This window comes from Ascaphus truei, chromosome 11, assembly GCF_040206685.1.
Source record: "Ascaphus truei isolate aAscTru1 chromosome 11, aAscTru1.hap1, whole genome shotgun sequence".
Classification (NCBI taxonomy): Eukaryota; Metazoa; Chordata; class Amphibia; order Anura; family Ascaphidae; genus Ascaphus; species Ascaphus truei.
In genome coordinates this window covers 54005739-54031996 of record NC_134493.1, presented here as the reverse complement: position 1 = coordinate 54031996, position 26258 = coordinate 54005739, and the positions used below count along the sequence as shown (strand labels likewise).

At 60.1% G+C, this 26258-nt stretch overlaps 2 protein-coding genes across 4 annotated transcripts in view; one reads left to right on the top strand and one right to left on the bottom strand.

The window, feature by feature from the left end:
- Positions 1 to 50: 50 nt before the first annotated feature.
- Positions 51 to 25172, top strand: ANKS3 (ankyrin repeat and sterile alpha motif domain containing 3). Of its 3 annotated transcripts, none has more exons than XM_075566365.1 (17): positions 55 to 235; positions 5623 to 5845; positions 6653 to 6851; positions 7627 to 7748; positions 12843 to 12924; positions 13332 to 13467; positions 15203 to 15349; positions 16492 to 16620; positions 16746 to 16840; positions 17247 to 17399; positions 17762 to 17886; positions 19370 to 19511; positions 21686 to 21858; positions 22562 to 22641; positions 23379 to 23465; positions 23774 to 23864; positions 24598 to 25172. In XM_075566365.1, the coding sequence occupies exons 2-16, from the start codon at positions 5682 to 5684 to the stop codon at positions 23854 to 23856; spliced, it is 1917 nt and encodes a 638-aa protein (XP_075422480.1). In that variant the 5' UTR covers positions 55 to 235; positions 5623 to 5681; the 3' UTR covers positions 23857 to 23864; positions 24598 to 25172. The 3 variants fall into 3 exon arrangements, with proteins under 3 accessions (XP_075422481.1, XP_075422480.1, XP_075422479.1); XM_075566364.1 differs by having other exon boundaries at positions 55 to 305; XM_075566366.1 differs by lacking the exon at positions 16492 to 16620 and having other exon boundaries at positions 51 to 305.
- LOC142463515 (glucagon receptor-like) overlaps positions 24614 to 26258 on the bottom strand; it is a 45353-nt gene continuing 43708 nt past the window's right edge. The window contains 1 exon segment of the mRNA XM_075566371.1: positions 24614 to 26054. Coding sequence (XP_075422486.1) covers positions 25998 to 26054 — 57 coding nt within the window. The 3' untranslated portion in view covers positions 24614 to 25997.

The following is a 26258-nucleotide window of genomic DNA, read 5'->3' as shown; positions in this document are numbered from 1 at the left end:
ACTACCTTTCCCTCACTCTCATTGGTCTTTTTGCTAGGCGCCCTTGACCTACAAGAACACCCTATAGGCTGCTCGTGCCGTCAATAAAGCTAGAGGTGGGACGTGGCGCAAGAATCATGGGAGTTGTAGTTTGTCTGACGGCAAATTCTGCGGTAGAGGCCAACAAGAAACTACAACCCCCTGCGTCCCGTGCGGGGGAGATTCCGGACTGGGAGGCTAGAGACCCCCAAGTTAGGTGAATAGTTCATATTTAATGGTTTGGTCCGACCCACGTGTGGCAAGGACCCAGAGGGACAGGGTGAGAGGTATGTGCCCCTGATTTCTGTGCATTAGGTGGGGGTGAGAGCACTGAGAGGTATGTGTCCCTGATGTCTGTGTATTAGGAGGGGGTGAGAGGTGTGTGTCCCTGATGTCTGTGTATTAGGAGGGGGTGATAGGTATGTGCCCCTGATTTCTGTGCATTAGGTGGGGGTGAGAGGTATGTGTCCCTGATGTCTGTTTTGGCAGGGGGTGAGAGGTGTGTGTCCCTGATGTCTGTGTATTAGGAGGGGGTGAGAGGTGTGTGTCCCTGATGTCTGTGTATTAGGAGGGGGTGAGAGGTATGTGCCCCTGATGTCTGTGTATTAGGAGGGGGTGAGAGGTGTGTGCCCCTGAGGTCTGTGTATTAGGAGGGGGTGAGAGGTGTGTGCCTCTGATAACTGTGTATTAGGAGGGGGTGAGAGGTATGTGCCCCTGATAACTGTGTATTAGGAGGGGGTGAGAGGTACGTGCCCCTGATGTCTGTGTATTAGGAGGGGGTGAGAGGTGTGTCCCTGATGTCTGTGTATTAGGAGGGGGTGAGAGGTATGTGCCTCTGATGTCTGTGTATTAGCAGGAGGGGTGAGAGGGTATGTGTATTAAGAGTGGGTCACTGAGATTTCCATAGCTGGAGTGTTTGCTGCTCTGTACAAGGTGTTCACTTCTTGTTTAATGTTTTTTTTTCTTCCGATGACCTGTGACCAGTGGGGGTGGGAGGGAGGAGGTTGCAGGACCGATCCAGCTGTTCCCATCCTACAGAAAGCAGTGTGTCCTACACCAAAATCCCACTGTCTGCGTAAACGTAGAAACATAAAATTTAGCTGCAGATCAGAGCTGCTTGGCTAACCCTGTCAGCCCGTGTCATTACCTGCTGTAAGACCGCAGACCCTATTCAGGAGAACCTTGTGTCTATCCCAAACACGTGTGTAGTAGCCCCTACCACCTCTGCTTGGAGACTATCCCACAGATCCACTACCCTTTCCGTGAAGAAGTACGTCCCCTCACTTCCCCCGAGCCTCCCTCCCTCCGAGCCTCCCTCCCTCCCTCCAGCGCCAGAGAACGACTTGCTTCCTCCTTTACGTTGTTATAACCCTATTATGAATTGGAACATCGCAATCATACCCTTCTCTGCCCTTTGCTCTTCAAAGACATATTCGGGTCCTCCAGTCTTCCCTGATCATGCACCATTTTGGTGGAATGGGACCTTTAGGCTGATTGACCGCGCCTAAGGTCCGCCGCCACTACAACTCACCGCCTGGCACGTCGCCGCTGTACAATTCGCCTCATTTCGGCCGCCCGGTACTCCTAGTCCCAGGACGTGCGGTGAATTTTACAGCAGCGACCTGCCCGGCGGTGAGTTCTCATGGCGGTGGAACTTTGGTCATGGCTGCGGTCAGAGGTTCTAGGCCACCAGTTTAGTAACCCCCCTTAGCACACTCTCCATTGTATGTTCTTCTGGAGATATGGTCTCCAGACCCTAACACTTTGCTCTAGGTGAGGTGACACACATGGTCTATACTAGTGTTTCTCAACCATGGTGCCTCGGAATCGCAAGTATGCCGTGACCCTCTGCCAAGGGTGCCACGTCCATGGTGGCAGGGGAACTCTGCTGGCTGCTTAGCGAGAGTGTCCCCTGCTTACAGGAGACGTAGAGGCTGTGATCTGCTTATTTCTCAGCCCAGCACGGAGGAGATAGACCTTCTCCAAACAGCACACAACGTGTTTTCTGAAGCAGCTGACATGTTTTAGGTGGTAGGGAAGGAGTGATGGCTCTGTGCGTGGGGAGGAGCGCGTAGGGGCTCTGTGGGGGAGAAGCGCGTGAGGGTTTTGCGTGGGGGAGGAGAGCGTGAGGGCTCTGCGTGGGGGAGGAGAGTGAGGGCTCTGTGCGTGGAGGAGGAGAGCATGAGGTGTGTGTGTCGTGCACACGGCGCGTGAGGGAGGGGCGCGTGAGGGAGGAGAGCGTGAGGGCTCTGTGCGTGGGGGAGGAGAGCGTGAGGGCTCTGTGCGTGGGGGGAGGAGAGCGTGAGAGCTCTGTGCGTGGGGGGAGGAGAGCATGAGGTGTGTGTGTTGCACACACGGCGCGTGGGGGAGGAGAGCATGAGGTCTCTGCGTGGGGGAGGAGAGCATGAGGTGTGTTGCGCGCACGGCGTGCGTGGGGCAGGGGAGCGTGAGGGCTCTGTGTGGGGGAGGAGAGTGAGGGCTCTGTGCGTGGGGGAGGAGAGCGTGAGGGCTCTGTGTGGGGGAGGAGATTTGAGGGCTCTGTGCGTTGGGGAGGAGAGCGTGAGGGCTCTGCGCGTGGGGGAGGAGAGTGAGGGCTCTGTGCGTGGGGGAGGAGAGTGAGGGCTCTGTGCGTGGGGGAGGAGAGTGAGGGCTCTGTGCGTGGGGGAGGAGAGCGTGAGGGCTCTGTGTGGGGGAGGAGATTTGAGGGCTCTGTGCGTTGGGGAGGAGAGCGTGAGGGCTCTGTGCGTGGGGGAGGAGAGCGTGAGGGCTCTGTGTGTGGGGGGGAGGAGAGCGTGAGGGCTCTGTGTGTGGTGGAGGAGAGCGTGAGGGCTCTGTGTTTGGGGGAGGAGAGCGTGAGGGCTCTGCGTGTGTGGGGGAGGAGAGCGTGAGGGCTCTGCGTGTGTGGGGGAGGAGAGCGTGAGGGCTCTGCGTGTGTGGGGGATGAGAGCGTGAGGGAGGAAGCGTGAGGGCTCTGTGTATGGTGGAGGAGAGCGTGAGGGCTCTGTGTTTGGGGGAGGAGAGTGTGAGGGCTCTGTGTGTGTGGGGGAGGAGAGCGTGAGGGCTCTGTGTATGGTGGAGGAGAGCGTGAGGGCTCTGTGTTTGGGGGAGGAGAGCGTGAGGGCTCTGCGTGTGTGGGGGAGGAGAGCGTGAGGGCTCTGCGTGTGTGGGGGAGGAGAGCGTGAGGGCTCTGCGTGTGTGGGGGAGGAGAGCGTGAGGGCTCTGTGTATGGTGGAGGAGTGCGTGAGGGCTCTGTGTTTGGGGGAGGAGAGCGTGAGGGCTCTGTGTGTGTGGGGGAGGAGAGCGTGAGGGCTCTGTGTGTGTGGGGGAGGAGAGCGTGAGGGCTCTGTGTGTGTGGGGGAGGAGAGCGTGAGGGCTCTGTGTGTGTGGGGGAGGAGAGCGTGAGGGCTCTGTGTGTGTGGGGGAGGAGAGCGTGAGGGCTCTGTGCATGGTGGAGGAGAGCGTGAGAGCTCTGTGCATGGTGGAGGAGAGCGTGAGGGCTCTGTGCATGGTGGAGGAGAGCGTGAGGGCTCTGTGCATGGTGGAGGAGAGCGTGAGGGCTCTGTGCATGGTGGAGGAGAGCGTGAGGGGTCTGTGCATGGTGGAGGAGAGCGTGAGGGCTCTGTGCATGGTGGAGGAGAGCGTGAGGGCTCTGTGCATGGTGGAGGAGAGCGTGAGGGCTCTGTGCATGGTGGAGGAGAGCGTGAGGGCTCTGTGCATGGTGGAGGAGAGCGTGAGGGCTCTGTGCATGGTGGAGGAGAGCGTGAGGGCTCTGTGCATGGTGGAGGAGAGAGCGTGAGGGCTCTGCGTGGGGGAAGAGAGCATGAGGGCTCTGTGCATGGTGGAGGAGAGCGTGAGGGCTCTGTGCATGGTGGAGGAGAGAGCGTGAGGGCTCTGCATGATTGAAGGAGAGCGTGAGGGCTCTGTGCATGGTGGAGGAGAGCGTGAGGGCTCTGTGCATGGTGGAGGAGAGCGTGAGGGCTCTGTGCATGGTGGAGGAGAGCGTGAGGGCTCTGTGCATGGTGGAGGAGAGTGAGGGCTCTGTGCATGGTGGAGGAGAGTGAGGGCTCTGTGCATGGTGGAGGAGAGCGGGAGGGCTCTGTGCATGGTGGAGGAGAGCGTGAGGGCTCTGTGCATGGTGGAGGAGAGCGTGAGAGCTCTGTGCATGGTGGAGGAGAGTGAGAGCTCTGTGCATGGTGGAGGAGAGCGTGAGGGCTCTGTGCATGGTGGAGGAGAGCGTGAGGGCTCTGTGCATGGTGGAGGAGAGTGAGGGCTCTGTGCATGGTGGAGGAGAGTGAGGGCTCTGTGCATGGTGGAGAAGAGTGAGGGCTCTGTGCATGGTGGAGGAGAGCGTGAGGGCTCTGTGCATGGTGGAGAAGTGCATGTGGACAATGTGTGTGGTTTAAGTAAGAAGGGGGAGGGTTAATATGGTGTTTATGATTAAGAAAGAGGGTGAGAGGGCCGTGTGATAAGGGGGATACGTGTAGTGTGTTGAGTATGATGGGTAAATATTGAGTGTAATAAGAGGGGGAGTGTAAGAGAGGAACAGATGAGTGAGGTGTGGACAACAAGGGTTCCCCTGAGATTTTAGGGATCCTTCAGCTGTGCCCCTGATCAAAAAAGGTTGATAACCACTGATGTATACAAACACACAGATACCCAACAAGCTCTCAGAAACACCCCCAAAAAGCTGGTCTCCGCTGTTTTGGAGGTCAGTGGCTCCTCCCTCCCAGGGTTTAAGCTCGCCCCTCCCTGCTTTCCAAGTAAGCAGGTTTTCTTTTCATGCAGCTGGTTGTGACAGGTTCAATGCTAGGACCATCCTGCCTCTAATTATAGAGGTAAATAAGGATTTTAATCAGTTAGTGTTAGGACCTGCGATAATATGGTCATGCCTTGAAGTGGCTCGCAGGCTTATACGCTTTGGCCAAAGGGTTAACTAAATGACCCTTTTTCAAGAGATATATAGGTATTTCACTGTGTATTTTTGTCACATTGGATGTTGCTCTGGACTTCTTTGTTTCTTGTTGTAACCACTGATGTATAAAGGTGGTACCCGTGGGACCTCAGCTAGTGAATGGTGTTCAGTTCTGGAGACCATCTTACCGGGAAGATGTAAGCTGAAACTTGAGTCTACTCAATCTTACAAGATTAGTGGTCTGATGGGTTTAATTAGGAGGCACATCGCGCCCCCTCGTTAGCTGCTAATCTTTTCAGCACAGGACAGTCACACGTGACGTGACACTGGGGTCCTACTGGATACCCTACTGGATACCCTATGAGGGTCCTACTTGGGCCCTACTGGATACCCTACTGGATACCCTACTGGATACCCTACTGGATACCCTACTGGATACCCTACTTGATACCCTATGAGGCTTCATGTGTCTCCATGCGAGGAAAGCCTTTGGACAATCATTAAATCAGAGCACAGGAACTTCTCAGTCTATTTAACGGGTTCGGGTGTCACGATACCGGAGTACTACCACTATTTTTAATTGGCCACCCCACTGCTTTTTGTTAAATATGTTGCACTAGTCCACGTACTGGAAGGTGACCGCGTTACGTGGTGACACCCAGTTGTAACTGCCACGGCCTGTCTCCTGGCAGGTGTTGGGTGGGGTGTGTGAGAGACACAGTGACGGTTGGGAGGGGTTCCAGCCTGCGAGATGTCGGAGCTGAGTGACGAGACGAGCGAGCCGGAGACAGGGAGCCGCAGCCTGTCCATGTGGTACGGAGAGTCGCTTGGCGAGCAGGACTTTGATCTGCCCCTGGATCTCCACACAGCCGCCTCCATAGGACAGTATGATGTGGTTCAGCAGTGCGTGCGCAGGTGAGAGACACCGGGGGTAGGAGATCTGTTATGCCCGCTCTGCGGGAGCGAGATCACACAACGTGCCTCTCCTATGCCCGCCCTGCGGGAGCGTCCCTCTGCTATGCCCACGTCCCTCTGCTATGCCCGCCCTGCGGGAGCGTCCCGCTGCTATGCCCGCCCTGCGGGAGCGTCCCTCTGCTATTCCCGCGTCCCTCTGCTATGCCCGCGTCCCTCTGCTATGTCCGCCCTGCGGGAGCGTCCCTCTGCTATGCCCGCTCTGCGGGAGCGAGATCACACAGCGTGCCTCTCCTATGCCCGCCCTGCGGGAGCGTCCCTCTGCTATGCCCGCGTCCCTCTGCTATGTCCGCCCTGCGGCAGCGTCCCTCTGCTATGCCCGCTCTGCGGGAGCGAGATCACACAGCGTGCCTCTCCTATGCCCGCCCTGCGGGAGCGTCCCTCTGCTATGCCCGCGTCCCTCTGCTATGCCCGCTCTGCGGGAGCGAGATCACACAGCGTGCCTCTCCTATGCCCGCCCTGCGGGTGCGTCCCTCTGCTATGCCCGCGTCCCTCTGCTATGCCCGCCCTGCGGGAGCGTCCCTCTCCTAAGCCCGCCCTGCTAGTGCTTCTTCTAAACCTGCCCTCCTAAAGAGAGGTTACAGCGCCCTGCTAAAGGCCAACAAGTCCCTCTGCTTTTGCTCTCCTTTTCTCGATTAAACACCTGGACGCCGTCTCATGACATCATGCAGTACGCATAATTCATCACTAGTGTCATTTCTCGGGGAGCTGGCTCTTCCAGTCAACCTTTGCCCATCTCTCCGTCCCCAGAGGGGACGTGGATCTTAACCAGAAGAACCTGGGTGGCTGGACGCCCCTGATGTACGCGTCTTACATCGGACACGACCCTGTGGTGAAGCTGCTGTTTGAGGCGGGCGTGGATGTGAACAGCAGCACGCCCGGTGGGCAGACCCCACTCATGCTGGCCGCCAGCTGCGGGAACGAGAGCGTGGTATACTTCCTGCTACAGGTGAGGTGCCACCTGTCCCTGCTGGCCTCACATTGGGGCTTACACGGGGGTAACCCCTCCCTACATGTATAGGTTTGTTTATCTAGCGCCAGTTACTGACCTACCGAAATGGGGACAAAGGTGCCTCTGTCCTGTTGAAGCCGTCCTTCCCATCTCTGGTGACACTGATGGAAGGGAACAGTGTCCCGTTAAGTCTACCCCTCACAGTAAGGTGACAGTCATCTATTTAAGTTGCAGTCCTTCCAAGGAGCAAAGTGTACTAATGGCAGTGACATGTTTAAGGGGTCAGTCCCTCCTAGGGGCAAAGTGTACTAATGGCAGTGACATGGTTAAGGGATCAGTCCCTCCAAGGAGCAAAGTGTACTAATGGCAGTGACATGGTTATGGGGTCAGTCCCTCCTAGGGGCAAAGTGTACTAATGGCAGTGACATGGTTATGGGGTCAGTCCCTCCTAGGGACAAATTGTACTAATGGCAGTGACATGGTTAAAGGGTCCGTCCCTCCTAGGGGCAAAGTGTACTAATGGCAGTGACATGGTTAAGGGGTCAGTCCCTCCTAGGGGCAAAGTGTACTAATGGCAGTGACATGGTTAAGGGGTCAGTCCCTCCTAGGGGCAAAGTGTACTAATGGCAGTGACATGGTTAAGGGGTCAGTCCCTCCTAGGGGCAAAGTGTACTAATGGCAGTGACATGTACTGACACAGTTAATGTCGCCCGTCACTGAGCACAACCGGTCCTGGTTCTCTCCCTGTCCCCCCCCCCCCCCCCCCCCCCAGCAAGGATCGGAGCTGGAGGCGCGAGACAGCCATGGTTGGACGGCTCTCTTCCACTGCGCGAGCGCCGGGCACCAGCAGTTGGTGCGCTTCCTCCTGGAGAACGGGGCCAACGGCAACGTCAAGTAAGAGGGGCGGAGCAGGGCGTGTGTGGGACGGGAGAGGGGCGGAGCAGGGCGTGTGTGGGACGGGAGAGGGGCGGAGCAGGGCGTGTGTGGGACGGGAGATAAGAGGGGCGGAGCAGGGCCGGGTGTGGGACGGGAGATAAGAGGAGCGGAGCAGGGCGTGTGTGGGACGGGAGAGGGGCGGAGCAGGGCGTGTGTGGGACGGGAGATAAGAGGGGCGGAGCAGGGCCGTGTGTGGGACGGGAGATAAGAGGGGCGGAGCAGGGCGTGTGTGGGACGGGAGAGGAGCGGAGCAGGGCCGTGTGCGGGACGGGAGATAAGAGGGGCGGAGCAGGGCCGTGTGTGGGACGGGAGATAAGAGGGGCGGAGCAGGGCCGTGTGTGGGACGGGAGAGGAGCGGAGCAGGGCCGTGTGTGGGACGGGAGAGGGGCGGAGCAGGCCGTGTGCGGGACGGGAGAGGGGCGGAGCAGGCCGTGTGCGGGACGGGAGATAAGAGGGGCGGAGCAGGGCCGTGTGTGGGACGGGAGAGGGGCGGAGCAGGCCGTGTGCGGGACGGGAGATAAGAGGAGCGGAGCAGGGCCGTGTGTGGGACGGGAGAGGAGCGGAGCAGGGCCGTGTGTGGGACGGGAGAGGGGCGTAGCAGGGCTGTGTGTGGGACGGGAGAGGGGCGTAGCAGGGCGGGTGTGGGACGGGAGATAAGAGGAGCGGAGCAGGGCCGTGTGTGGGACGGGAGAGGAGCGGAGCAGGGCCGTGTGTGGGACGGGAGAGGAGCGGAGCAGGGCCGTGTGTGGGACGGGAGATAAGAGGAGCGGAGCAGGGGCGTGTGTGGGACGGGAGATAAGAGGAGCGGAGCAGGGGCGGGTGTGGGACGGGAGAGGAGCGGAGCAGGGCGTGTGTGGGACGGGAGATAAGAGGAGCGGAGCAGGGCGTGTGTGGGACGGGAGATAAGAGGGGCGGAGCAGGGCCGTGTGTGGGACGGGAGATAAGAGGGGCGGAGCAGGGCGTGTGTGGGACGGGAGAGGAGCGGAGCAGGGCCGTGTGCGGGACGGGAGATAAGAGGAGCGGAGCAGGGCCGGGTGTGGGACGGGAGAGGAGCGGAGCAGGGCCGTGTGTGGGACGGGAGAGGGGCGGAGCAGGGCGTGTGTGGGACGGGAGATAAGAGGAGCGGAGCAGGGCCGTGTGTGGGACGGGAGAGGAGCGGAGCAGGGCCGTGTGTGGGACGGGAGAGGGGCGTAGCAGGGCGGGTGTGGGACGGGAGATAAGAGGAGCGGAGCAGGGCCGTGTGTGGGACGGGAGAGGAGCGGAGCAGGGCCGTGTGTGGGACGGGAGAGGAGCGGAGCAGGGCCGTGTGTGGGACGGGAGATAAGAGGAGCGGAGCAGGGGCGTGTGTGGGACGGGAGATAAGAGGAGCGGAGCAGGGGCGGGTGTGGGACGGGAGAGGAGCGGAGCAGGGCGTGTGTGGGACGGGAGATAAGAGGAGCGGAGCAGGGCGTGTGTGGGACGGGAGATAAGAGGAGCGGAGCAGGGCCGTGTGTGGGACGGGAGAGGGGCGGAGCAGGGCGTGTGTGGGACGGGAGATAAGAGGAGCGGAGCAGGGCCGTGTGTGGGACGGGAGAGGGGCGGAGCAGGGCGTGTGTGGGACGGGAGATAAGAGGAGCGGAGCAGGGCGGGTGTGGGACGGGAGAGGAGCGGAGCAGGGCCGTGTGTGGGACGGGAGAGGAGCGGAGCAGGGCCGTGTGTGGGACGGGAGAGGGGCGGAGCAGGGCGTGTGTGGGACGGGAGATAAGAGGGGCGGAGCAGGGCGTGTGCGGGACGGGAGATAAGAGGAGCGGAGCAGGGCCGTGTGTGGGACGGGAGATAAGAGGAGCGGAGCAGGGCCGTGTGTGGGACGGGAGAGGGGCGGAGCAGGGCCGTGTGTGGGACGGGAGAGGAGCGGAGCAGGGCCGTGTGTGGGACGGGAGATAAGAGGGGCGGAGCAGGGCCGTGTGTGGGACGGGAGATAAGAGGGGCGGAGCAGGGCCGTGTGTGGGACGGGAGATAAGAGGGGCGGAGCAGGGCCGTGTGTGGGACGGGAGAGGAGCGGAGCAGGGCCGTGTGTGGGACGGGAGATAAGAGGAGCGGAGCAGGGCGTGTGTGGGACGGGAGAGGGGCGGAGCAGGGCCGTGTGTGGGACGGGAGAGGAGCGGAGCAGGGCCGTGTGTGGGACGGGAGAGGAGCGGAGCAGGGCCGTGTGTGGGACGGGAGAGGAGCGGAGCAGGGCCGCGTGTGGGACGGGAGAGGGGCGGAGCAGGGCCGTGTGTGGGACGGGAGATAAGAGGGGCGGAGCAGGGCCGTGTGTGGGACGGGAGAGGGGCGGAGCAGGGCCGTGTGTGGGACGGGAGATAAGAGGGGCGGAGCAGGGCCGTGTGTGGGACGGGAGAGGGGCGGAGCAGGGCCGTGTGTGGGACGGGAGATAAGAGGGGCGGAGCAGGGCGTGTGGGACGGGAGATAAGAGGGGCGGAGCAGGGCCGTGTGTGGGACGGGAGAGGGGCGGAGCAGGGCCGTGTGTGGGACGGGAGATAAGAGGGGCGGAGCAGGGCCGTGTGTGGGACGGGAGATAAGAGGGGCGGAGCAGGGCCGTGTGTGGGACGGGAGATAAGAGGGGCGGAGCAGGGCCGTGTGTGGGACGGGAGATAAGAGGGGCGGAGCAGGGACGGGTGTGGGACGGGAGAGGGGCGGAGCAGGGCCGTGTGTGGGACGGGAGATAAGAGGGGCGGAGCAGGGCGTGTGGGACGGGAGATAAGAGGAGCGGAGCAGGGCCGTGTGTGGGACGGGAGATAAGAGGAGCGGAGCAGGGCCGCGTGTGGGACGGGAGATAAGAGGGGCGGAGCAGGGCCGTGTGTGGGACGGGAGATAAGAGGGGCGGAGCAGGGCCGTGTGTGGGACGGGAGATAAGAGGAGCGGAGCAGGGCCGCGTGTGGGACGGGAGATAAGAGGGGCGGAGCAGGGCCGTGTGTGGGACGGGAGATAAGAGGGGCGGAGCAGGGCCGTGTGTGGGACGGGAGATAAGAGGGGCGGAGCAGGGCCGGGTGTGGGACGGGAGATAAGAGGGGCGGAGCAGGGCCGTGTGTGGGACGGGAGATAAGAGGGACGGAGCAGGGCGTGTGGGACGGGAGATAAGAGGAGCGGAGCAGGGCCGTGTGTGGGACGGGAGATAAGAGGGACGGAGCAGGGCGTGTGGGACGGGAGATAAGAGGGGCGGAGCAGGGCCGTGTGTGGGACGGGAGATAAGAGGAGCGGAGCAGGGCCGTGTGTGGGACGGGAGATAAGAGGAGCGGAGCAGGGCCGTGTGTGGGACGGGAGAGGGGCGGAGCAGGGCCGTGTGCGGGACGGGAGATAAGAGGGGCGGAGCAGGGCCGGGTGTGGGACGGGAGATAAGAGGGGCGGAGCAGGGCCGCGTGTGGGACGGGAGAGGGGCGGAGCAGGGCCGGGTGTGGGACGGGAGATAAGAGGGGCGGAGCAGGGCCGCGTGTGGGACGGGAGAGGGGCGGAGCAGGGCCGTGTGTGGGACGGGAGATAAGAGGGGCGGAGCAGGGCCGTGTGTGGGACGGGAGATAAGAGGAGCGGAGCAGGGCCGTGTGTGGGACGGGAGATAAGAGGAGCGGAGCAGGGCCGTGTGTGGGACGGGAGAGGGGCGGAGCAGGGCCGTGTGTGGGATGTGAGATAAGAGGGGAGGAGCAGGGCCGTGTGTGGGATGTGAGATAAGAGGGGCGGAGCAGGGCCGTGTGTGGGACGGGAGATAAGAGGGGCGGAGCAGGACCGTGTGTGGGACGGGAGATAAGAGGGGCGGAGCAGGGCGTGTGTGGGACGGGAGATAAGAGGGGCGGAGCAGGGCCGTGTGTGGGACGGGAGATAAGAGGGGCGGAGCAGGGCCGTGTGTGGGACGGGAGATAAGAGGAGCGGAGCAGGGCCGTGTGCGGGACGGGAGATAAGAGGGGCGGAGCAGGGCCGTGTGTGGGACGGGAGAGGAGCGGAGCAGGGCCGTGTGTGGGACGGGAGATAAGAGGGGCGGAGCAGGGCCGTGTGTGGGACGGGAGATAAGAGGGGCGGAGCAGGGCCGTGTGTGGGACGGGAGATAAGAGGAGCGGAGCAGGGCCGTGTGTGGGACGGGAGATAAGAGGGGCGAAGCAGGGCCGTGTGTGGGACGGGAGATAAGAGGAGCGGAGCAGGGCGTGTGTGGGACGGGAGATAAGAGGGGCGGAGCAGGGCGTGTGTGGGACGGGAGATAAGAGGAGCGGAGCAGGGGCGTGTGTGGGACGGGAGATAAGAGGGGCGGAGCAGGGCGTGTGTGGGACGGGAGATAAGAGGGGCGGAGCAGGGCCGTGTGTGGGACGGGAGATAAGAGGGGCGGAGCAGGGCGTGTGTGGGACGGGAGATAAGAGGAGCGGAGCAGGGCCGTGTGTGGGACGGGAGATAAGAGGGGCGGAGCAGGGCCGTGTGTGGGACGGGAGATAAGAGGGGCGGAGCAGTGTGTGGGACGGGAGATAAGAGGAGCGGAGCAGGGCGTGTGTGGGACGGGAGATAAGAGGAGCGGAGCAGGGCCGTGTGTGGGATGTGAGATAAGAGGGGCGGAGCAGGGCGTGTGTGGGACGGGAGATAAGAGGGGCGGAGCAGGGCGTGTGTGGGACGGGAGATAAGAGGGGCGGAGCAGGGCCGTGTGTGGGACGGGAGATAAGAGGAGCGGAGCAGGGCGTGTGTGGGACGGGAGATAAGAGGGGCGGAGCAGGGCCGGGTGCGGGACGGGAGATAAGAGGAGCGGAGCAGGGCCACGTGTGGGATGGGAGAGAGCGTGGTGTCCTGTTTCCTTCACCTCTCCCCTGCCAGAGGTGCCTTCATCGCCTCGCAGAAGCAGTGCTGGGGATAGTAGGGTGGGATGGGTGACCTATGAGGGCAGTTGATGATTGGAGGAGCGTGATCCCGTTGGGGTGTGAGAGGGTGATGCTGTTGGGTCAGTGAGCGGGTCATTGGGTATGTGCATTAAAGGTTGTGATCCCACTGGAGTTTGTGGGGTGCTTTGGATGTGTAAGAGGGCGCGTTTCCTGTCTCATCCCACAGGGAACCGGTGTGTGGATTCACCCCTCTCATGGAGGCTGCAGCGTCCGGCCACGAGATCATCGTACAGCATCTGCTGAGCCACGTGAGTCCCCAGGAACCTGCTCTTATTCTCTCAACCTCTTAGGGATGCCTGCAGAGCGTTGCTCCCTTAACCAGGAAAACACTGCAGAGCATTGCGTCTCTTTATTCAGCCCCTGCAGAGTGTTGCCGCAGTAACTCCCCCAGACATGATCTCCTCCTTTTTGCTGCTGACTGCAGAACATTGCTACCGCAGAGCATCGCTTCGTCAGTCTTTCCAGTGTTTGGGAAATCCTGCAGTACATCGCCTCCCTTAATCCCAACCATCCGTTTACCTGTCCTAGAGACGCCTGCAGAGCGTCACTCTATTAACCCCTTCCCTGCAAGAGGGCCCTTACCCTTTTAGTGTTCAGCGGATCTGCCGAGCATTGCACGTCCCGGGCGTTCTGCTGACCCCTATCCTGTCTGTAGGGGGTGAAGGTGGGCGAGACGGACCGGAGCGGAGACACCGCCTGCGCATTGGCGGCGAGGTACGGCCACGCCAAGATAGTGTCTCTGCTGGATTCTCACCGCGCCCGTATGTCTCGGGCACACAGCAGAGGTTCAGGTAACCCAGACGTACCCAGCGTGCCTTAAACTGGGCTGCAGGAGACGCCCCGGGTCCCTTGCCAGTGTCACCTTCCAGTGACCTTGAGGAAGTCCCATCATCTTCCATGTAAAAGACAGAGAGCCCCCAATGCTACATCCAACATGAAAAATGATCTAGTTACATACTTACCTGTTTTTCTCCCATAAATGAGGGTCACTTCGTTCAATTCTTTGGCCAACGCATGTGTAAGCCCATGTCACGTCACGGACCATGTCACGTCACGGACCATGTCACGATGGGACCTCTTCCTGCAAGTCCTGACACTGTCCTGCCAATGTTCTCTTGACTTCTCTAGTATGAGGAAGAAGTCTTCGCAGCCCCGCCGCTCGCAGCCCCCGTCGCTCGCAGCCCCCGTCGCTCGCAGCCCCCGCCGCTCGCAGCCCCCGTCGCTCGCAGCCCCCGCCGCTCGCAGCCCCCGTCGCTCGCAGCCCCCCGCCGCTCGCAGCCCCGTCGCTCGCAGCCCCCGCCGCTCGCAGCCCCCGCCGCTCGCAGCCCCGTCGCTCGCAGCCCCCGCCGCTCGCAGCCCCCGCCGCTCGCAGCCCCCGTCGCTCGCAGCCCCGTCGCTCGCAGCCCCGCCGCTCGCAGCCCCGCCGCTCGCAGCCCCCGCCGCTCGCAGCCCCGTCGCTCGCAGCCCCCGCCGCTCGCAGCCCCCGTCGCTCGCAGCCCCGTCGCTCGCAGCCCCGTCGCTCGCAGCCCCCGTCGCTCGCAGCCCCCGTCGCTCGCAGCCCCCGTCGCTCGCAGCCCCCGTCGCTCGCAGCCCCCGTCGCTCGCAGCCCCGTCGCTCGCAGCCCCCGTCGCTCGCAGCCCCCGTCGCTCGCAGCCCCCGTCGCTCGCAGCCCCGCCGCTCACATCTATATCTCAGGACTTGCTATGTAAAGTGGGCAGGGCGAGCTCGCGAACAGGGAGGAGGCGTCACAGGCGCCAAACTATTGTCTACCAATTTAAATTTACCCCACACACCCCACTCCCCTGTAAGCTCAAACCCAGGCCCACCTCTCCCTATATATAGTTGTAAAAAAGTGAAATGTTTGATTGTAAGCTCTGTGGGGCAGAGGCTCGCTCACCCTGCTAAATTCTCCATATACTGTCAGCGTTGTATAAGGGAAACAATATGATTAATATTATAAACCCCGTCCTATTCACAGCCGCAAAGCGTAATATGCAAAGACCCTGCTGTAATCATCCATTTGAGAAAACCCTATAGCAGGGTCTTCTCATACCCACCTATAAGAGGCTCCCTACCCCTCTTTATAGGAACGCGCCCCTTATAAGAATATCTCCCTGGTCAGAACGAACCTACAGCATAATCTTGGTGTAGGTTATCACGTCCCACGTTGCTACAAACCCTATACTAAGAACATGTAGGAGGAATGATGTTCCTGGATCAGAAGTGGCCAACTCCAGACCTCAAGGGCCACCACCACACCACGCCAGGTATTTGGGATCTCCCTGCTTCAGCACAGGTGGCTGTCATTGTGACTGAGCCACCTGTGCTGAAGCACAGATATCCCTAATACCTGGCCTGTTGGTGGCCCTTGAGGACTGGAGGCCACCCCTGTCCTAGATATAGCCCCTTATAACTTCTGCTCACTGCACCAACACCTCCCTAATAAGAGCACCGTCCCTTTGCCCCTACATGCCCTGTGTCCGGGCGGCTGCCTCTGGTACGTGACATCCCGCTGTCCCCCCGCAGCACGTTACGAAGATCTCAGCTCGTCGGACGAGTCCTCTTCTACCCCTCAGCGTCACAGACCCCAGCGCAAGGCTAAAGGTCCCAGCATCCATGACGGACCCCAAGCCTTGGCCAAGATAACAGGCGGAGGCAGCCAGGCTGGGCCGGGTGAGTAGAGGGTGAAGACCAGGAGTGGCCAACTCCAGTCGTTGGCTGAGCCAACTGTGCTGAAGCAGGGATATCCTAAAAACCTGACCTGTTGGTGGCCCTTGAGGACTGGAGTTGGCCACCCCTTGGTTAAGACGCTTGGCAGAGCTTCCATACACCGCTGGTTCTATGGTGGTGAAGTGTAGGGGTGCTGCAGGTGGCGGTACCGTTTCCACCTTTTAGCATAGCCACCGTGGCAGGGGGTCTGGCAGACTAAGGGCCACATGACATAATGGCTTTATCGTGGGCTTGTTTTCTAGAGGGCGCCTCTTCGGTTTCCGTGATCACGTGATCGGGATGTGCCGGAAGGTTAATGGACAGACATTGGTTCTTTAGAGATGTAGAGTTTTACCGGAGCTCAGTGAGGCAAAATGGAGTCTGGCAGTCATGTTGTCCACAGTCTACAGCAACAAGAACTTTAATATGCACAGCGTGGGGGAGAGGGTGGATATGACTGCCCCTTTCAGATACATCAAGGGTTTTGAAGAAGGTGCAGGAGGGCAGCGTATGTCAGGGAAAGAGAACAGCTAGAACAAGAGGAGAGCGAGAGGCTCCGGGGGAGATGTGAGGAGGTTACTTCTTCATGGAAAGGGTGGTGGATGCATGGAATAGTGTCCCAGCAGAGGTGGTAGAGGCTAATACATTAAGGGGATTCACACATGCGTGGGGGTAGACACAAGGTTCTCCTAAGTATGAAAGAAAGCCGACGATCTAATGGGGTCTGAGGTGTTACCGCAGGTAGGAACATGGGCAAATTGGGTTAGTCTTATCTGCCGTCATGCTATTGGGCATATGTATAAAGGGCAACATTGATGCAGTTCTGGGGCAAAACAATTGCCCCATGTGTATCAAAGAAAAAAATCCTATTGATTTCAATGGGATTTTTTTCTTGGATACGTATGGGAGCCATTGGATTTGCCCCAGAATTTCATCAATTTTGCCTTGGTGCGCGTGCGTGTGCATGTGTGTGTGTGCGTGTAAGCCCTCTTATAAGCTCTGTCTGTAATGGTCATGTAGGGGCCCCTACAGTAGGCCGTTGATACTCCAACCCAACATTGTCACAACTGAGTGACATGGTTATAGATACAATCTCCCGCCCCCAGTCCCACCCCACGGATACGTGACATTCAACGACCTGGACGTTGGCGCCCTGGGGGACGAAGACCTGCGTCACCGCGACGTCACCTCCCCCATCAACGAGCATGACGTGGAGAGCAACGGGAGCAGCCGAGGTGCGTCCTGGCGCGGGAAGGGGCCAGAGGGACCTTTTTAGGGTTTCGGAGGCCCTGTTTTGCAAACATTAGATTGTAAGCTCATGGGATCAGGATGCTTACCCCAGGGGTCTCGTGTCTTTCAGATGAGGGGGATGCTGGTAGGGTGCGGAGCAGTAGCAGCGAGGGGCTGTGTCGCCCGCCAGGCTTGAGCAGTGAGGCCTCGCTGGAGAGTAACGAGGTACAGCGCACTCCTTGTGCTGCGGGTGTTCTTATACTGCCTCCCGGTGGCCGGGCACTCATACACCTGCCTTCCGGTGGCACTCTCTCCCCAGAACTAGCGCTCTCCACCTTTCACCCTGTCCCCATTGCAGATGCTTTTAACCCTTAGCTGCATTATGCCTCTTCCTATATCCACTTACCCTGGACACCCAATACCTCCCCGGGGAACCTATGGCCACCCTTACGCCCCACTTTGCCCCCATCCTGTCTCCCGTTCTGTTGGTGCCTTTGACCCTTGTGTCCCGCTCACCCAGTACTGGTGGAAGTCCCTCCCTTTTTTGGGACACTATGCCCCCTCTTTTGCCCACCACCTGCTGCTGTCCCTCAAAGCGACGCATCCGACCGATCTCCGTCTGCCCCTACAGGACTCTGACCCGGTCGCAGAGACCACCAGCCGAAAACCCACCAAGACCATCGTCAAGGGGAAGCATCGCAACGGAGATGCTCTGGGGGCCTCGAACTGCGGGGTGTCTAAAGCACTGCCGGCACTGGAGGCCCAAACCTACACAGGACCCAAGGTAAAGGGGAGGTGTATGCGAGCGCTGTGACGGTGCCACCCTCTGCTGGAATACAACAGAGGGAAGGTCTAGGACCTGGTCAAGCCAGACGGGTTACAGATATGGTGATCTGCAGACCCCCATTGTAGGGTCTACGTTCTGCATATGATCTTTTCGGGAAGGGGATAAGGATGCAATATTCTGCAGGTCTTCTAATCAGGAGGGGAGATTAAAGGTAACATATGAACAGGTCGTTCCCCCCGCTGTCTGCCAGGGGAGGGATGTGCAATGTAGAGCTCTGCAAGGGTGTCTTTCTTAAAGGAGATGAAAGGTTGCGATGCTCTGCAGATCCCCCACCTACCCGGTTTCCCGTCTGCCCCCAGGATCTGGCGGAGCTGCTGGAACAGATCGGCTGCTCCAAGTACCTGGCGGTCTTCCAGGAGCAGGACGTGAACATGCAGATCTTCCTCACCCTCACCGAGAGCGACCTGCGGGAAGTGGGCATCACGTGAGTGACCTGCGGGAAGTGGGCATCACGTGAGTGGCTGCGCTGCGTGGGCATCACGTGAGTGGCTGCGCTGCGTGGGCATCACGTGAGTGGCTGCGCTGCGTGGGCATCACGTGAGTGACCTGCGGGAAGTGGGCATCACGTGAGTGGCTGCGTGGGCATCACATGAGTGGCTGCGCTGCGTGGGCATCACGTGAGTGGCTGCGCTGCGTGGGAATCGCGTGAGCGACCTGCGGGAAGTGGGCATCACATGAGTGGCTGCGCTGCGTGGGCATCACGTGAGTGGCTGCGCTGCGTGGGCATCGCGTGAGCGACCTGCGGGAAGTGGGCATCACATGAGTGGCTGCGCTGCGTGGGCATCACGTGAGTGGCTGCGCTGCGTGGGCATCACGTGAGTGGCTGCGCTGCGTGGTAATCACGAGAGCGACCTGCGGGAAGTGGGCATCACGTGAGTGGCTGCGCTGCGTGGGCATCACGTGAGCGACCTGCGGGAAGTGGGCATCACGTGAGTGGCTGCGCTGCGTGGGCATCACGTGAGTGGCTGCGCTGCGTGGGCATCGCGTGAGCGACCTGCGGGAAGTGGGCATCACGTGAGTGGCTGCGCTGCGTGGGCATCACGTGAGTGGCTGCGCTGCGTGGGCATCACGTGAGTGGCTGCGCTGCGTGGGCATCACATGAGTGGCTGCGCTGCGTGGGCATCACGTGAGCGACCTGTGGGAAGTGGGCATCACGTGAGCGACCTGCGGGAAGTGGGCATCACGTGAGTGGCTGCGCTGCGTGGGCATCACGTGAGTGGCTGCGCTGCGTGGGCATCACATGAGTGGCTGCGCTGCGTGGGCATCACGTGAGTGACCTGCGGGAAGTGGGCACTGCCAGGCGGAGAGAGGGCATCACATGAGTGGCTGCGCTGCGTGGGCATCACGTGAGTGACCTGCGGGAAGTGGGCACTGCCAGGCGGAGAGAGGGCATCACGTGAGTGGCTGCGCTGCGTGGGCACTGCCAGGCGGAGAGAGGGCAGCCCACAGCATTACTAAACGAGTATCCCCTTCCCTGCCAGAGGGGCCTTCAGCACATTGGACAAATGGGCCTCGCTCTGGTAATAAAGGGTTAATGGGCCGCTGCCCGGCAGGTCTCTGGGGTCAATGGGCCGCTGCCCAGCAGGTCTCTGGGGTCAATGGGCCGCTGCCCGGCAGGTCTCTGGGGTCAATGGGCCGATGACCCGGCAGGTCTCTGGGGTCAATGGGCCGATGGGCCGGCAGGTCTCTGGGGTCAATGGGCCGCTGCCCGGCAGGTCTCTGGGGTCAATGGGCCGATGGGCCGGCAGGTGTCTGGTGGGAAAAGGGTCAATGGAGGGATGCCGGCAATTCTCCTGGAAGCACATAGCGCGCACACCATTAAAAGGTACTCCATAGAAGGTAAGCCAACTCCTGCAGTGCCTGTGTGGGTCATTTTATCTTTGTTCCCCCCCCCCCCCTCTCTGCAGCCTATTTGGCCCGAAGAGGAAAATGACGTCTGCCATCGCTCGCTGGCACAGCTCTGCCAGGCCCCCCGGGAACGCTCTGGAACAGGCCTACGCTGACCGCCTGGAAGCAGAAATGCAGGAGCTGGCTATCCAGCTGCACAAGGTGAGGGGAGCGGCGGGGACGTTACCGCCCGGCGGCAGAGGCCAGCCATGCTCTGCGGCAGAGGCCAGCCATGCTCTGCGGCAGAGGCCAGCCATGCTCTGCGGCAGAGGCCAGCCATGCTCTGCGGCAGAGGCCAGCCATGCTCTGCGGCAGAGGCCAGCCATGCTCTGCGGCAGAGGCCAGCCATGCTCTGCGGCAGAGGCCAGCCATGCTCTGCGGCAGAGGCCAGCCATGCTCTGCGGCAGAGGCCAGCCATGCTCTGCGGCAGAGGCCAGCCATGCTCTGCGGCAGAGGCCAGCCATGCTCTGCGGCAGAGGCCAGCCATGCTCTGCGGCAGAGGCCAGCCATGCTCTGCGGCAGAGGCCAGCCATGCTCTGCGGCAGAGGCCAGCCATGCTCTGCGGCAGAGGCCAGCCATGCTCTGCGAGTCTGCAGCACGAGCCGGGGTATAGGAGTGATGTCCTGCACAAGGTGAGGGGAGCGGCGGGCAGGTGACCGCCCTGCGGCAGAGGCCAGCCATGCTCTGCGAGTCTGTAGCACGAGCCGGGGTATAGGAGCGATGTCCTTCACAAGGTGAGGGGAGCGGCGGGGACGTTACCGCCCTGCGGCAGAGGCCAGCCATGCTCTGCGGCAGAGGCCAGCCATGCTCTGCGGCAGAGGCCAGCCATGCTCTGCGGCAGAGGCCAGCCATGCTCTGCGGCAGAGGCCAGCCATGCTCTGCGGCAGAGGCCAGCCATGCTCTGCGGCAGAGGCCAGCCATGCTCTGCGGCAGAGGCCAGCCATGCTCTGCGGCAGAGGCCAGCCATGCTCTGCGGCAGAGGCCAGCCATGCTCTGCGGCAGAGGCCAGCCATGCTCTGCGGCAGAGGCCAGCCATGCTCTGCGGCAGAGGCCAGCCATGCTCTGCGGCAGAGGCCAGCCATGCTCTGCGGCAGAGGCCAGCCATGCTCTGCGGCAGAGGCCAGCCATGCTCTGCGGCAGAGGCCAGCCATGCTCTGCGGCAGAGGCCAGCCATGCTCTGCGGCAGAGGCCAGCCATGCTCTGCGGCAGAGGCCAGCCATGCTCTGCGGCAGAGGCCAGCCATGCTCTGCGGCAGAGGCCAGCCATGCTCTGCGGCAGAGGCCAGCCATGCTCTGCGGCAGAGGCCAGCCATGCTCTGCGGCAGAGGCCAGCCATGCTCTGCGGCAGAGGCCAGCCATGCTCTGCGGCAGAGGCCAGCCATGCTCTGCGGCAGAGGCCAGCCATGCTCTGCGGCAGAGGCCAGCCATGCTCTGCGGCAGAGGCCAGCCATGCTCTGCGGCAGAGGCCAGCCATGCTCTGCGGCAGAGGCCAGCCATGCTCTGCGGCAGAGGCCAGCCATGCTCTGCGAGTCTGTAGCACGTAAACATTATTGTTAGGAAGATGAAGACCCAAGACACGGAATGAATGGGGGTACGGGCCACGGTATTTTATTAGAAAAACAAACCATTTTAAACATACGTTTACATGTCAACTAAAAATAGAAGAGCCCAGAGAGACGACTCTCATAGTGTGTGCCGTTTATTCCACAAAAATAGGACACAAATAAGTGATAAACAATGGCTCTCATTTGTGCTTACTGAGACGCATAAAACCCGATGAGGTATAGCAAGAACCACCTCGTGGACCTCTAGGATCCCACCGTGTGCTCTTAGACTGTGTGTCTGAGTCTCACGCTGGAGCATGCGCGCTCTCTATGCTCCCTTCTCCAATCTCCTGCACCTCAGCACCTCCCCTTAGTGGTGGCGCCACCCCCAATATGGCTGCTGGGAATTTCCAACATCAACACAGATTTGCTGGAGCACCCTACGCGTTTCGTGAAGATCTCTCACTTCCCATGGGGCTATGAGTCTGTGCTCTCGTTCTCTTCTCTCTCTCGTTATCTTTTCTTCTCTCTCGTTCTCTTTTCCTTCTCTCTTCTTCTCTCTTGTTATCTTTTCCTTCTTCACTTCTCTCTCGTTCTCTCTCCTTGTTCTCTTCTTCTCTCATTCTCTTCTCTCTCGTTGTCTTCTCCTTCTCTCTCGTTCTCTCCTCTTCTCTCTCGTTGTCCTCTCCTTCTCTTCTCGTTCTCTTCACTCTCACCCTGTTCTCGTCTCCCTCCCTCACCCTGCCTCCCCCGCACCCCATACCCTCAGCCTCGCACTCTCTCTCCCCTACAGAGGTGCGAAGAGACGGAACGTGTGAAGGCGCAGGTAGCCCAGGAGCGAGAGCTGAGAGCCGTTGCCGAAGGCTGCCTTATAGAGCAGGAAACGGCGTGGCGAGCCATCCACTGCCAGCTGGAGACCACATGCAGCCTCGCCGAAGATGCCCAGCGTGCTAGCAGACAGCTCAGGTACCCGAGGCTGCGTCGACCATCACTCCGTTACTGAGATTGTTAAAGCTGCAATCGTGATTTTTTTTCACACGGTAATGAAGCAGGGGGTCTACGGATCTGAAGCCTATTACTTTCAGCTCCGGGAACCCCCTGCTTCCGGAGATTCTTACCTACCGTAAGGGGCGCCGGTAGCTGCTCCGCTCAGCTTACAGGGTTCACATGATGGCGGTGTTTTAAAGCTCCCGCGACCTGCTGACCAATAGGAATCCGTGATGTCATTCCGGTGCGGCTTGCTATTGGCCCACGTGAAGCAGGCGCTTTAAACTTTGCCGGGATGCCGGCACCTCTTTCGGAGGTCTGTATCTCAGGAAGCAGAGGTTCCCCGGAGCTGACATTAGTGGGGTTCAGCTCTGGGGACCCCCTGCTTCAAACCTGTGTTTAAATAATACAAAAATGTGTGTAAAATGTTTTTTCAAAAAATGCTTTAAAGCAATGCCTTGCCTGCTTTGTTTGGCAACTAAATGGTTAATATGCGGGAGTCCGGCAGCATCGAGGATCGCGACCATGTGACCGCTTCGGTAGCGATAACATTGTAACACCCAACTTTTTTTATTTTTGCGGGGATTTTTAAAGATGGCCGTCGAGTCGCAGCTGTAAATGGAAGAGTGAGTTGTTACACGGCTGAGCGCTTTCACTACATTGTAACTTTTTTGTGTGTCAGGAGCTGTCAGGAGGAGCTGTCGCATCGGCTGGGGAAAGTCGCTGTGCAGAAGGGTCGGGCTCCGGGGTGCAGGGCGGCAGGTAAGGGGAGCCGGTGTGTCAGAGACGGGGAGGAGATGGGGGGGTCTCCACCTGGGGACAGCAGGGACACATTGTATTAAAGAACAGGATGACAATGACAGAGTGACCGTGTGACTGGAGCCATCAACTCTGTCACACTGCAGCGGGAGGACAGAGGCAGACGCCATCAAGTCGGTGGTGGGGGGTCTCTTAACGGGTGTGTGTGTCTCAGGTGGGGGGTCTCTGTAATGGGTGTGTGTGTCTCAGGTGGGGGGTCTCTAACAGGTGTGTGTGTCTCAGGTGGGGGGTCTCTGTAACGTGTGTGTGTGTCTCAGGTGGGGGGTCTCTGTAACAGGTGTGTGTGTCTCAGGTGGGGGGTCTCTGTAACAGGTGTGTGTGTCTCAGGTGGGGGGTCTCTGTAACGGGTGTGTGTCTCGGGAGGGGGGTCTCTGTAACGTGTGTGTGTGTGTGTCTCAGGTGGGGGTTCTCTGTAACTGGTGTGTGTCTCGGGAGGGGGGTCTCTGTAACGTGTGTGTGTGTGTCTCAGGTGGGGGGTCTCTGTAACTGGTGTGTGCATGTGTGTCTCGGGAGGGGGGTCTCTGTAACGTGTGTGTGTGTGTGTCTCAGGTGGGGGTCTCTGTAACGGGTGTGTGTGTCTCAGGTGGGGGGACTCTGTAACGGGTGTGTGTCTCAGGAGGGCGATCACTAATGTGTCTGTGTCTGTCTGTCTGTGTGTGTCTGTGTGTGTGTGTGTTTAGGAGTGGAGGGGAGCAGTGCAGTCTCTCTGAAGCCCCTGAGCATGTTGGAGCTGTCTGCATCGCTGGAGGAAAGTACAGCACAGATAGGTGAGCCGCCGCGTTCTGAAAACACACATTCCTGAGGGGAAATTAACACACAGCGCATACTGCGCGCGGGCGCCCGCATACTCTGCACGGGCGCCCGCATACTCTGCACGGGCGCCCGCTTACTCTGCACGGGCGCCCGCTTACTCTGCACGCGCGCGCCTGCTCACTCTGCACGGGCGCGCCCACATACTCTGCATGCGCGCGCCCACTCACTCTGCACGGGCACCCACTCACTCACTCTGCGCACGGGCACCCACTTGCTCTGCACACGCTACACACTGCCCATATTGCTCTGATGTTTCCTGCAGGGAAGGCGCTGAGCGCGGTGCAGGAGAATCTGGGGAAGCTGAGAACGGCAGACATAGGGAGACACAAGTGGCCGGATCCCTGAGCGGCGAGGTGAGGCGGCCGCGCCGGCCTGTATGTGCGTGCCGCGCCGGGCTGTATGTACGCGCCGGGCTGTATGTACGCGCCGGCCTGTATGTGCGTGCCGCGCCGGGCTGTATGTACGCGCCGGGCTGTATGTGCGTCTTTATTTGTATGCACGTGCCGCGCCACATCCGTAATAGACACAACATGGGATGTAATCCATCATTGAAATAAGCGCGCTAGGCATGAAGGGGAAGGATTCCCTGCCGCGGAGAGCTTACAATCTAAGGCAGGGGTGCGCAAAAGTATTCCCCCCCCTGCTCGCGTGCCCCCACACCCCCCTTACTTTGTCTCCGCTGTGAAATAACGCCGTGGGGTCAGGACGACGCGTCGCCCGATGCTGTCGGAGACGCGGTAAGGGAACTTAGAGGCCTCGCGCGCTCCCCGGCCTTTAATTTAAATGCTTTGGGGAAGTGCGCGGGGCCTCTGTAAGCGCCCGCACCCCCCTGATCTAAGGAATGTGTACAGCGACCGTAGGAGGGTGTCACGATGTGTGTGCATTGGGGAGTACTTTAGGGCATTCTCCCGCATCAGAGGGTAAAGGGGCTGAGCCGTCTCTCATCCCGCCTTGGTAAGGGGCTGAGAGCTCTCTCACCTGGGGCAGGGGACCAAGCGCATGAAGGAGGGACCTCTGACCCCAGAAGAGCGGGCAGGCTGACTAATCCATCTCTCGCCCCTCTATGTCCCCCCTCCCCTCCCCCAGGCTCTGTTTAGCTGCACCTCAGACGGCGGGTGAAGATTTTCCACCCCGATGATGCCAGAGCGTGGCGATCACTGCAGGCAGCCCCTAGCACCCTCGCCTCAGGGAACCCAGCGAGAGACGACGCCTGCCAAGAGCCGGGCGCCAGAGAGCAGGGCGGCAGCGATACTCTGCAGGCTTCTAACGGACGTTACAAGAGCGAGATGATCTGCAGGTCACACACAGGGAAGAGGTTACCCAATTGATGCTCTGCAGGCCTGTATTCTAAGGATGGGGTTCTGAACTCCAGTCCCCAAGATCCTCCCCAACAAGTCAGATTTTCAGGATATCCCTGCTTCAGCACAGGTGGCTCAGTCAAAGACCAATGTGGGGGGAGGGGGATCTTGAGGACTGGAGTTGAGAACCCCAGTAGTAGGGGCTTCTTAAATATCAGGCTGTTCTGGGGCTATTCCTCTATGGAAGTCAGGGGGGAATTGTGACCCAAAACATGATCGGTCACTTCCACTGATGTATGGACTGATCCCCGAGAGTGGAGGAAGCTCCCTGTTTCCGCCCAATAAACATTTCACATCTTCCTGCTTGAGCCTCCGTTTTATTCCAACCGCACCCCCAGCTCCCTGTGAATCTCAGTCGGTGTGTACAAGACGTGTGTGTGTGTGACCTCCCCGTTACAGTCACTGTGTGTACGACACGGACGTGGGCAGAGGTGTGTGTGTGACCTCCCCATTACAGTCACGGTGTGTACGAAACGGACGTGGGCAGAGGTGTGTGTGACCGTGTGTGTGTGTGACCTCCCCGTTACAGTCACTGTGTGTACGACACGGACGTGGGCAGAGGTGTGTGTGTGTGTGACCTCCCCATTACAGTCACGGTGTGTACGAAACGGACGTGGGCAGAGGTGTGTGTGTGTGTGTGTGTGTGTGTGTGTGTGTGTGTGTGTGTGTGTGTGTGTGTGTGTGTGTGTGTGTGTGTGTGTGTGTGTGTGTGTGTGTGTGTGTGTGTGTGTGACCTCCCCATTACATTCACGGTGTGTACGAGACAGACGTGGGCAGAGGTGTTTGTGTGTGTGACCTCCCCATTACAGTCACGGTGTGTATGAGGTGGGCAGAGGTGTGTGTGTGTGTGTGACCTCCCCATTACAGTCACGGTGTGTACGAGACGGACGTGGGCAGAGGTGTGTGTATGACCCAGTTAGTCACATTGTGTATGAGATGGACGTGGGCAGAGGTTTGTGTGTGTGACCCCGTTAGTCACGGGGTGTACGAGACGCCGCTCTTGAACAAGGGGGGGCTCCATGTCCATCTTCTGTCATATCTGGCACTGTAAGAGCGCGTAGAAATGTACACTGCGATCAGTAGCCGCGTGAGTACGAATCCCGAGCCTGGCTTGAGTAGGGGGAGAGGTCATCGCGGCCTGTCCAGCTTCCACAGCTGCCACTTCTTCCTGATCTCGGACTTCACCTGCGAGAAACCCAGAATTTGATGGTAGAGTGAGAACCACGTGGCCAACCTTCTCTGTCCATTATCCCCCATCTCCATAAAGGTCTACTTTCCCACCCAGGATGTGTGTAATGTCACCAATAAAGATGTTACAGATCACCGGTCCCAGGGCAGATCCCGGAGGTACCACCAGAAGAACCTGGGTAACGGGGGACGAGGTGCAGG